This window comes from Quercus robur, chromosome 6, assembly GCF_932294415.1.
Source record: "Quercus robur chromosome 6, dhQueRobu3.1, whole genome shotgun sequence".
NCBI classification, from domain to species: Eukaryota; Viridiplantae; Streptophyta; class Magnoliopsida; order Fagales; family Fagaceae; genus Quercus; species Quercus robur.
Window position 1 is genome coordinate 48,967 of NC_065539.1, and position 11,479 is coordinate 60,445.

General features: G+C 34.8%; 1 protein-coding gene across 2 annotated transcripts; it reads left to right on the forward strand.

Moving 5' to 3' along the window:
- The first annotated feature begins 3,074 nt into the window (after positions 1-3,074).
- On the forward strand, positions 3,075-10,224 carry LOC126690384 (uncharacterized). 2 transcript variants are annotated; one of them, XM_050385486.1, is made up of 11 exons: positions 3,075-3,434; positions 3,545-3,645; positions 3,734-3,866; positions 3,950-3,997; positions 4,121-4,247; positions 4,432-4,958; positions 5,131-5,245; positions 6,163-6,215; positions 8,984-9,090; positions 9,185-9,272; positions 9,708-10,224. In XM_050385486.1, exons 1-11 carry the CDS (start codon positions 3,276-3,278, stop codon positions 10,011-10,013), a joined length of 1,764 nt encoding a protein of 587 aa, XP_050241443.1. In that variant the 5' UTR covers positions 3,075-3,275; the 3' UTR covers positions 10,014-10,224. The 2 variants fall into 2 exon arrangements, with proteins under 2 accessions (XP_050241443.1, XP_050241444.1); XM_050385487.1 differs by lacking the exon at positions 3,950-3,997.
- Positions 10,225-11,479: the final 1,255 nt, after the last annotated feature.

Consider the following 11,479-nt stretch of genomic DNA (forward strand, 5'->3'; position numbering starts at 1 on the left):
TCACCTAAGGCTAAATCAAGGCCACTATCCCCTAAAACCCCTAATTTGTGGGTATCGATCTTCAAAAGAATCTAACAGCCCCCCCCAAGCAAGTGAAAAGAAAGGCGATGGAGGGAGAGATATTCCTAAATTTGGTATTATCCACCATTTAGGAAAGTTACGCAATCCTAAAAAGGAAAATAAGAATGCGAAAGAGAAGAACATAATACAGCCAAAAAGAGAAAAAGCGTAGAAATAGGCAAACATACCTGAAAATAAGGAGGAAAACCAAATAGGGTGGAGCGAAATGTGCAGCAGCAACAGTAAACTTAGAGAAATCAGACACAGAGAAAGTGGAGAGAAAGGATGGAAGTCAGAGATGTCAAATGCAATAGGAAAGTGAAAAGATGAAAAAATAAAAGGGTTAAAAGGTTTGCCTTGAAAAATGCGGGAAACTAAAAAGGCAATCACTGGAAACAAGAACTGCTCACTGATCAGAAAAGGACACATGGCCACAATGCATGCCATGCCGCCATAAGACCATAAATGCGAAGAACATAATCCCAAGCGTCTGAAAACTTTTCAAAAAAAAAAAAGGACCTCTCGTATTCCTTGGACCATCCGAATTGAGAACAATCACGGAATAGGGGGGCAGCTGATGGTCCTAAAAATATATTCGTCCACCATAGAAGGACGATACTGAAATCAGCCAAGCTAGGGAAGAACTGCCTGACAAAGACTCAACCATCGTCCCTCAATTATGGCGAAGTGTTACATAAACAAATAACGGTCTTCAGCATCGTTGGAAGATCATTCTGTCCATTTAATACCTCGCGTAGGCGTTACGAATCCTGCAATGATTCGACTATCAAAGCAAGGCCAACAGCTAGGAAGAGAGATCCTATATTTGCCCATTGATAAAGCCCGCAAAAAAGGTACACAAAAAAGAATCTTCAAAAACACTCATATTACTCTCATCCCAAGTGCTAGCTATTCTAACTTTGGCATCGGAGGCTCTATGGTAGGCACCACACCGGTGTCCTTATTTCCTTTTTAACTTGTCTCTGGATCAGGTTAACTCATGGACGATCCCCGTCTGGACGAATCTCTTTACTGACGATCCTAACATCATCACCAGCCGAGAGGGTTTATTGGTGAGTTGAGTGTTTGGAGGTATGGGTTTTAATAAATATATGTTTGAAATCAAACTCTTTTGTCAGCCTTTTTGAGTTTTGTCATTTCCAAAACTTTGTCACATGGGTGGGGTCAGCAAACTAAAAGTCTACCAGGCATACACAAATATGAAACAAAGCAAAAACTTGACAAAGCAAAAACTAAAGTAAAAAATGAAAGAAGAGCAGACTGGCAGAGTCTGAGACGGAGCAAAGAAGAAGAAGAAAGGGTGACCTTTGGGATGGTTGGGTTTTTTTTTTAGGCGATCGACGCTAGGTAATGAATTGCTGTGCTAAGTAACGAGTTTGTCAGTTTAGGGATTTTTCTTTTTTCTTTTTTCCTGCTTTTTCTTCTAAAAAATGGTACCGGCCGAAATTGACCAAAATTTCCCGGGATGGCCGGAATGATCCGAAACTGGCCGAAATTGGACCTGAGGTGGAATGAGTGGTATTACTGTTCTGGATTGCATCACGATACGAGAAATTCCGGCCAGAACGGAACGGATTTAATAACAATGGTTTGAACTTTCATTTTGTTGCTAGCTTTGATTTCAAGTATATACATTTTGTTTTTTGTTATGTGTGTCATGTATTACATATTCCAAAATCGAAAATTTCATGTTCCAGAGAAAATGAATTTGTTTGAGATTGAAAAGTTTGGTGATTATTCTGTGTACAACCTTCAGTTTTTAGACAACAAAATCTTATTACTATTATTTTGGTTTACAATGAATACTTACCATTACTTTGGTTTTATAGGCATTTATTAACTTTATAAAACTTAAAGACTTAACTGTTCACAAACACAACTACTGGTATTCCCTCCCTCCAAAAAAAAAAAAAACAATTCCTTACATCTACACGTTTATACACACGTTTAAAAACTTGAAAGTTAATAATTTGCATCAATTATAATTTAGAATTATTATATTTTTCACTCACAAAAATACTTAGGAGTGTGATGAGTATCATGTGTTTATAGGTGAAATACTTTTTCATCACACCCCTAGGTTTTTTTATGATTGAAAAATGTAATTATTCCAAATTTTAATAAATGCTTTAAATTAACCATTACCCAAAAAATAAAAAAGTGGTAGTGTCTATAATAATTTTAGGCAAAAATGCAAAACTGACCCTCTAACTTTCACAATTTTTCATTTCAGTCCTCTAACTTTTAGTTTTGTCAATTCAGTCCTCTAACTTTCAATTTTTATTAATTCAAGACTCCGTTAGTACTTTTGTTACTGTTGCCGTTAAACCCATTAAACGACGCCGTTTTGCATGTGTTTTTTTTTTTTTTAAATTCGGAATTAAAAGAAAAATCTGAAAAAAAAGAAAAAAGAAAAAAAAAAACATTAAGGGTTTTCTTCTCTACCTTCTCTTTTCCAACGACCTGAGCTTTCGTTCACGTTCACGCACAAACTACAAAGCCCACGAAGATCTCATCTAGCACTAGCACTAGCACACAAGCTTCTTCTTCCTTCTTCAATGGCGATAGAGAGAGATAGATAGATAATATTAGGGTTTTGGATCTATCACTCCGGACTGAGAGTGAGAGAGAGATGGACGTGGAGAGGTCTTCGCTGTGCAATTGCGTGGTGAACTTTCTGTTGGAGGAGAGGTATCTGTTGACGGCATTCGAGCTACTCCACGAGCTTCTAGACGATGGCCATGAACTGGTGAACTTTCTTCTTCTTTTTTTTCAGATTTTTCTTTTAATTCTGAATTAAAAAAAAAAAAACATGTAAAAGGGCGTCGTTTAGTGGGTTTAACGGCAACAGTAACAGAAGCACTAATGGAGCATTGGATCGACAAAAATTGAAAGTTAAAAGATTAAAATAAAAAAAAATGTGAAAGTTAAGGAGGCGGTTTTGTATTTTTGCCATAATTTTATTATTACCATACTAAAAAATGAAAAACAAAAACAAATGAAAACAAAATAAACAAGCGGGGGGATATAGTACTACCACTACCAGGTGGAGGAGGCGAAAGAGGAATGGCGTATGGAAATTAGAAAAGAAAGGAGTCGGGTGCTTTTGTTATATTAAGAGGGGAGAGGATTGAGAATTAAATGAGAAAAGTAGCAGTGGTGGTTGAGTTGTAGTAGTAAATTGGAGATTAGCGATGGGTGAGGGTGATAGTGGTAGTAGTAGTAGTCAGGGTCAGGGTCCTGTTGTATCATTCAAGATAAACAGGAAATCGGAAGCCGCTTCCGTTCTCAAATCTTTAATTGCCTCAAAGCTCCCTGACTTCCTCTCTGATTACTCCGACGAAGTTCTCGCTGTAAGTCAAGTCTGAAATTTCTTCAATCAAATCAAATCCATTTCCGATGTTTGTTTTTATTTGATTCTCTTCTTTTCTGTGTATAAAAAAAACAAACAAACAAACAACAGGAATATATAACGGTGCTTGTTTGCAACGGAAAGCATCAATATCAGGCAAGGGATGATTTGGAGGCATTTCTTGGCAAGAAAAGTGCCGATTTCGTTTCTTGGTATGTATGTCTCCTTCCCTCGCCCAGGCCTCCTTCTTCTTCTTCTTCTTCTTCAATCAATCAATCTGTCTTTCTTTTTTGTGTGTAGGTTATGGGGTCTTCTCTTCAATCGTGCTCGTCAATCTGATTCACAGATTACTATTACTGCTTTATCAGATCCGATACATGTTGCATCTGTCACTGCCAAAGATCCCCATGCATTTCCCTCCTCCTTCTCATTGGTATATGCATTCATTTGCATTTTGCATTTTGCATTTTGCATCACACTACCAAAAATTATATATACATATTTTTTAATGTGCAGACCAAAAAGGAAACCTGCATTCACTCTATCAATAAATCTAATTCCAAGGTTGGCAAGCCAAGAACTATAATTAAAATTATTATTAGTACATTGGATTTTTTTTTTTTTAAATAAATTTATTTGTCTAACTTATGTGTACATATCTGCTTGCATATTTCATTTGTAGAGCAGATTGTTAATTGCGAGTCCAATCCATTACCATTACCTAACAGGCAGCTTTTACAACCAAAAAGAGGAATAAAAACACCCTCTACCTCTACCCATTTAAAGTCCTCTTCCCCAATCCCATGGCTATCTGGTGAGGTTTCTATTTCTTAGCTTACCAAGCTTTGCATATCATGTGTAACTCCTTCTACTTTCAATATTATCTCATTCATCCTACATTTGTAACAATGTAGAATATGCTAGGGAATGTAATTGAATACTGGTTTAATTGTGGTTGCTCATATGCCAATCACATTGAACAATTTTTTCCCTTGCAGAAAATCCTCATCCCAGACATATTTCTGCCCCTAATGTCACTGGAACAAACCTTTCTGCACAACCCGCAGCTGTGGTATCCCACCGCATTGATAGGCCACGGGGTAGCGTTTGGGATAGACTAGGCAAGCCATGTGACGACATATCTCAAGGAAGCAGGACTGTTGATGTTAGTGGTGTTGTTTTTGTGAAGCAACAGGAGCAAATACTTAATGCAAAACTATCAGTAGTTCCTGTTCCAAATGGTGAACAAAGCAGAACTATCACAGGGGAAGTTACTCGGCTAGGTAACAACCTTTCTGAGACTAGAAAGTTGCCAGATGTTGTGGGTACAAAGTGTGATCCTCATTCTGTGAGTAACATCAAGCGAAAGAGACACTTTGGTGAAATTAGTACTGGCCTTGGTGCTGATTCCGTTCCTGTGGTGGATGAAAGGAATTTGGATCTTCAATGCAAAGAAAATACACAGGATTTCAAGAATTCAAACTTGACCAAGGATTCCAAAACCACAACTCCAAACATGGCTTCAGTATGTTCTCTTCCTGCTAAACCAATGTCATTGAATAATGAATAGAAACATGGTTGCTAATCGCAGTCCACAAATTTGAGAGGTTTTACTTTGTGGCCCTTTGGGAACATCACAGAAATCAGAATGATATGGAGAGAGGGTTTTACTTTGTTCAATGTCCTTATGTATGCAGGAAGTTTTAGATGTGAAGCAACGATTGCATCAGATCGAGATTGAAATGTCCAAGCTACGATCAAGGCGTCTGGCAATGGAAAAAGATGGAAAGCCCAATTTGTTGTTGAATTCTCGTAAGGCCATTCCATAAAATTTCTAAAGCATTGGATTTGTTTAAGGTTTTAAATGTTTTTCAGCTTTCTTTAGAATTTGAGCTGATTTGCCATTGTTATTGTAGGAAAAAGGGGTGGGGGTTGGTGGAGAATGAAGTTACAGTAGGGGGGAGGGGGGGTTGGGGTTCCTTAGGTTTTTTTTTTTTTTTTTTTAATTTCTTTGTCCTGTTACTTCTCAGACAGGACATGATACTTTCTTTTATTTGTGTAAATTCTATGCTGACAAATAAGTATTTCTACAAATTGATAGTGTGTTCAAATCAAATGTTGATCCTCTTTTAGTAGAATGGAACTAAATGTTGAGAATAGTATTGAAACGCGGTTAGTTATGCCCCCAGATTCCTAGTAGAAACTACTTGTAGGCGATATTCAGAATAGCAATACAGAAATATGTTTCAAATACTGGAAAAGGCATTTACAAAGGTTGCTCCATTTTTGGCCCTTTACCTCTTCAATTTGGATTTGACACTTTTAATTACTACACTATCAGCAGAGGATCAGTCTTCTTCTTTTTTATCTTCTGAATATTATAATGAAGAAAGTAAATCCTAGTTTCAAAATTTTCACTTTCTTAAAACTTTTATTTTTGTGGAGGCACATTTGAATTTTTCTTACAGTTCAAATGATCAATCATCTTCTAGTTAGGTCTTCACGGGCACTGCTGTTCTCCCCTGTTGAATTTACAGATTCTTCTCTTTAATTGATACTCACTTTTTGAACCTTTCCTTTTTCTTTCTTTCTTCTTCTTCTCTTACTTTTTTTACAAAGTTCTGATATGTAGTAAGCTTAATCAGTTGACAGTGAAGATCATTAAGTGTCTAGTATGGTACTAAATGCTAAACTTCATGCAGGATTTTTATTGACTTGTTTGTTTGCAGGTTCATCGAGACTTCCAGAAGAAGACAGTGAAAGAACTGTGCTTGTGACAAATGTAAACTCAAAAAACTTTCTTTTTTTTTTTTTTGGAGAAACCAAAGAAAAATTTCTAGTTCCCTTAATCACTATTAAATAATTTTAATCCTCATAATTGTTTCTTAGTTGTTTATACTATTTCTGTTTAGTCTGCTGTCCATGTTAGCCAAGCTAATCGATGCATGTTCTTTGGTGACAGTTACTAAGGCCTATATCTCATGTCTTTTGTTTCTAGTTATAATCTTGAACATAAATCATCAGACTATTCCTCAAATAGAATGACCTAAATGTTTTTTAGGATACATCTCCTAACAATTTTAGTTAAGTGGCTACCAGAAATTGATTCAAAATAGATATCTTAGCCTTTACTATTGAGAGAAAGATCATCCTGATTATAGTTCAACATAATTAGATTTTTTTACTTTTTGCCCCCCTTCCTTAGATGACAACATATTAGATTTGGTGCTAATGGTCATGGAGTAAGAGAAGATATGGCCCCAGCTATGAGTTTTTGTGTCAATCTGATTAACTGTGTTGTGCTAAAAGTCTTGTAAATCAACTGGTATCTCTTGGTGTTTCCAACAGAGACATTCAAGATTATAATCCCCTCTCCCATTGTAACTATTGAAAAACCTGATTAACAGTGTTATATGAATGTCAACAAAATTACTGATATCAGTTTGTGAGACAGATTTAGATTGAATTTGCAGGGAAGGCAAATCCTAAAATGTGAAATATTGATTTCAAAAAACTCCTGTTTGCTTTAGAATTTCAAACTACTATTTTCTTGAGGATGGTTAGTTACACACACGCAGTGGATTTTGAATCCATGATGTAGAGGTGATTCAATTTTTAAGGTTTTGAATAAAATTTAATCAAAAGGCCAAGACTATATGCTTGTCAAGTATGCTGAATCGCTGATATTCAATGCTACAATATAGCCAGCTTGGCACTTCATAATTTATTAGTAATGTTATTCTTTGGCTCCAATTCCAAATTGGCCTTGGATGAATGCTCATCTCTTGGAGATGATGCCAAGGTTATGTTGGAGCAAAGACTCGGCATCGGAGGAAAATGTGGTTTCTTGATTAAATGGTGCCAAAGTATAGGAAAAGATTGAGGTTTTAATTTTCTGAAGTTTTGGAAAGTGGAATAGGGGGTTATTGGTTCAAATTGAGCTGGAAATTACTGAATGTTGATGGTTTTTAAGTTTCTGGAAGCAAGAATGATGGTTGCTGGGTTTTCATGAAGTGTTTAAGGGATTTTAGTGTAGCTAGGATCTTAAAATAGTGGTAGGGAATTGATTTGGGTTGTGGAAAAACGGTTTTGTCATGAAAATCTAGACATTTGCTGCTGGTTGTGACCAATGGAACATAAAGAAAAAGAAAATAATTTCTGGACATCACCCCCGGAATATCCTAAGCATCATCACACCTAGGTTTCCTGTGTACCACACCTTGTTATAGGAGTGAAAGCCTTACATCAATATAGTCAGAATTCTAGTAATGCCAATTTTAGGACATAATCCAAATTTTGAAAACTACTAACACTATGTTTTTACTACTAAAGACTACAATAATAAGTGATGCAGCCATGGAAGATTGATTTGCCATTACTTTGCAAATTCGCCTATTTAATATTTATTTTATTGGGTACACGTGTGAAGTCCAATTGAAGTAAAAGTCATGTGATTTTAAAGGGTCTAAGTATGAATTGGGTTTCTATTTAGTAGTTATGGTCAATTTTATATTTAGGGGCAAATCTGTAATTTCCACAAATCCTGCAAATTATGGGTATTTTGGTGTTTTAATTGAGTCTAGAATTTTCTAAGAGATCCGGAGTATCTTAGGTTTTAGTTTCTTTGAGTCCAAGTTAGTCTTTTATTAAGTTTTAGTTTACTAGTTAAGCTAGTAGTCCTCTTAATAGTAGAAGTCCTAACACTATATATATTTGTGTTCCACTGCTCCTTGCATTCAAAGGAGACTGGAGCTGATTAATAAAATTATGGAATGTTTTGAGTATTGAGGCATGTTGGCTGATGTATTCTTTTTTGAGTATTGAGGCATGTTGGCTGATGTATTCTTTCTCTTCTCTCTCTTCTCTTTTCCTTCTTCCTTACAACCCCAAATCAAGCCTTATCTTTTACCTGTTAAATTCCTAAATTGCCACATACTTCTACCAAATAACTCATTAAACCACCTTTTAATTCCTTATACAACCCATACCCAACAACTCTAAATCCTATTTATACAAATCCTCCTAATCCTTTACCCACCACAACCATGCGTAGACAAATTTTCCAATTTTTCCTACGTCACTAAGGACCAAATACCATTACCTAAAATGAACACAAGTACATCCTGAGTCTGAAAAATCTTGAAATTTCAAACACATATCTCACGCTAAAACTCAAGAAAATATAAATAAAACTAATTTCTAATAGAAGCAACTTTCATATAGAAGAGTGACCTATGGAGGATCCCAATTGGACCTCATGTTGAAGCTAAACCAGATTTTAGGAGTTATTGGCATGCATTTGATCTGCCTTTCCTTTGAGGTGATTGTGTCAACTTTTGAAGTTCTATTTGTTTAGTGTATTTCAAATTAAGTGGCAAGGAATTAATGACAAGGAATTATTTCCTTAAAATTTAATCAAACTGTTACAAAAAAGAAAAGAAAAAAGCAGTAGGGCACTTTACAATTTCAATGTCATTATGTTTGGACAAGTTTCTCCCATTGATAATAACAAGTGGATTGTTTTAACATAGTTTGGTCTGGAAATATCAGGTACATTTTGCAGCAACTAAAGAAGGGTTGTCATTGTACTTTGCCAAATGCGGGGAGATTGCCAACTTGGTGATTTTGATTGATGAAGCAACTGCACAGCCAAAAGGGTAAATAACATTTTTCATCATTTATTCTGTTATGGCTGCTGACTATGTCGATAACTTTGTCTGGGACAGGTTACTGAAATTACTTCTCTTTTAGGTCTGCTTATATTACTTTTTCCAGCAAGGAGTCTGTTGACAAAGCATTAGAATTGAGTGGTACTACATTTTTGTCAAGGACTATAAAGGTAAACACTTCCTGATGTATCACATAATCTATTCGATCATTCTTGGCTGCAATATGGCTATTTGATGATTAAGCAGTTAGAAAAGATTGAACTGGTACAAATTTATGTAGATTGACTCTATTTTGTCAAATGACTTGATCGAGGTTGATATTTTGAAAACCTGATAGTTGTGTTTTACTGAAAACTTGTGAGGACGGAATTGAATTAAATGATGAAATCCTGACATGTGCTGTTTTCTACCTCATTGTCCCCCTCCCCTGATCTGGGTGGCAACCCTTCTTTTCCCACTATTTTTCTGCTAAAATTTTCAAATATAGGGAAACACCACAGGTTGGTATAAATTTCTTAGACTCAAAATGATCTAAATAGTTATGCTAGAGATTAAGATAGTTGATAATGAATTTTTTTTCAATTACCCTTGAAATCCCTGTGTAGGTGCTGAGGAAGGTAGAAACAGCTGCTTCAACTTCTGGACCAGCCCTGCTTGCTGGGAGGCAGTGCCAAACACCTTTAACTCACATCAACAGAAATTTTATCCCCAACAAACTATATTGTTCAAGCTCTCCTCTACAATGGCGAAGAGTGTCCATCTCTACCCTATCAGAACCATCAGCTTCAACAAATGATAAACTGAAAGGAGCTGCGTCATCTACCTTCCAACAACAGCTTCCTAGTTCAACTGCATCATTGAGAACCAGTGAAGTAAAGTCTTTGTCTAGAGTGCACCCAGCAGCTTCCTAATTTTTCTGAAAATCATATAAACTAATTGGTTGCAAAGCTTTGAATCTGTTGAGGGATCAATGTCTCTTTAGTGGGATAGTAGTGACCTTAGTAGATGCTGACAATAATGTGCTAGTAGTTGGATTCTGGAGTTTGATGAGCATCTGCTTAATTTGAAGTCTAGTTAACCTTTGAACCGAAGATTAAAATTAATTAAGATGCAAATTTCTTATCATCCTTTTCTTTTGTTTCCACTATATTATGCTGATTTGGTTCGTGATGAGGTCTGTTGATCCTCCAGGTAGATTTTGCACCAGATAAAATTATATATAGATTTGTAATATACTTTCACAGTTCTAGTGGGGCTAGGAGATGTGTGTTACTGTGTTAACATAAATTACATGTATAAGATCAGTGGTATTTTTTTAAGACTAAAATGCTCTTGGTAGTGGCAACAATTTTCTTGTTAATTTGGTAGTTTGAAGTTGGATGTCAGGCAAACAATTTCTAAGACTTTTGTGGATTTCGAGTCAGCTGTGTTCAACTTTGAAGGATGGTCACTAAAACTACTTTCTACCTTTTCAGATTGGCAAGCAATCTATCAATCACAGGAGTGGAAATATAATTCATAATTCTTTCCTTTATTTTTTAAACTAACTAAATACCCCCATTACATTACTTTCTTAGTTAAATCTGATGGAATCTTTTAATTCCAAAAATATTCAACCGTGAAATGTCTAAAATACTACCAAAAATACCTCTAACATTAAGCACGTGAATGATGAATTGTAGTGGTGTTATTGATATTAGTTTGGTCTATTAAACATACAAGACATAGTTAGAACATTTGGAAGTACTAAAATAATTTCTCTTTGCAATTTTCATTTACGCCAAATTTTTCATTACATTGTTATTACGTATATAATTTTGAAAATCACTATTGGATATTACATATACAATATCAATTCACAGTTATTGTCAGTGCAATTCTACTAAATATAACACAAAATAAAATAATAAATCACTCAAATAGTATCTCCTAAATTAAATAGGAATAGGTGCATGGGATTGTTTAACTCAATTACAGTTTGTTACGTGCAATATTTTCACATATAAAATATTTTAATAGAAACAATATAAAAAATATGTTCATTAATTTAGAGAAAAAATTACAGCAAAAATATAAACAATTTTATTTGTATAAAAAGCTAACAAAAGTAAAATCTAATTTTGATTCTAATTGAATTTTATCTAAACTTTGGTTTAAAAAAGCAATAAATATATATATATATATATATATATATATATATATATATATATATATTAACTAGTTAGTAATGAACCATACATAGTTATGGTATATTAAATAAATGACTTATAAACTTGAATTATTTTTAATCATACAAAAAAAGGCTCGAAAATATAAAATAATTAAAAAATTATGTGTTTTTTTTTTTAATGGTTTATTTATGTTGAACTCTTCGTTT

Bases quoted from the DNA above. Each gene is read 5' to 3' on its own strand.
- LOC126690384 (XM_050385486.1), top strand. From the start codon at position 3,276: ATGGGTGAGGGTGATAGTGGTAGTAGTAGTAGTCAGGGTCAGGGTCCT. The intron at 4,248-4,431 runs GTGAGGTTTCTA...TTTCCCTTGCAG, and splicing joins CCCAATCCCATGGCTATCTG to AAAATCCTCATCCCAGACAT. The intron at 9,273-9,707 runs GTAAACACTTCC...ATCCCTGTGTAG, and splicing joins TTTTGTCAAGGACTATAAAG to GTGCTGAGGAAGGTAGAAAC.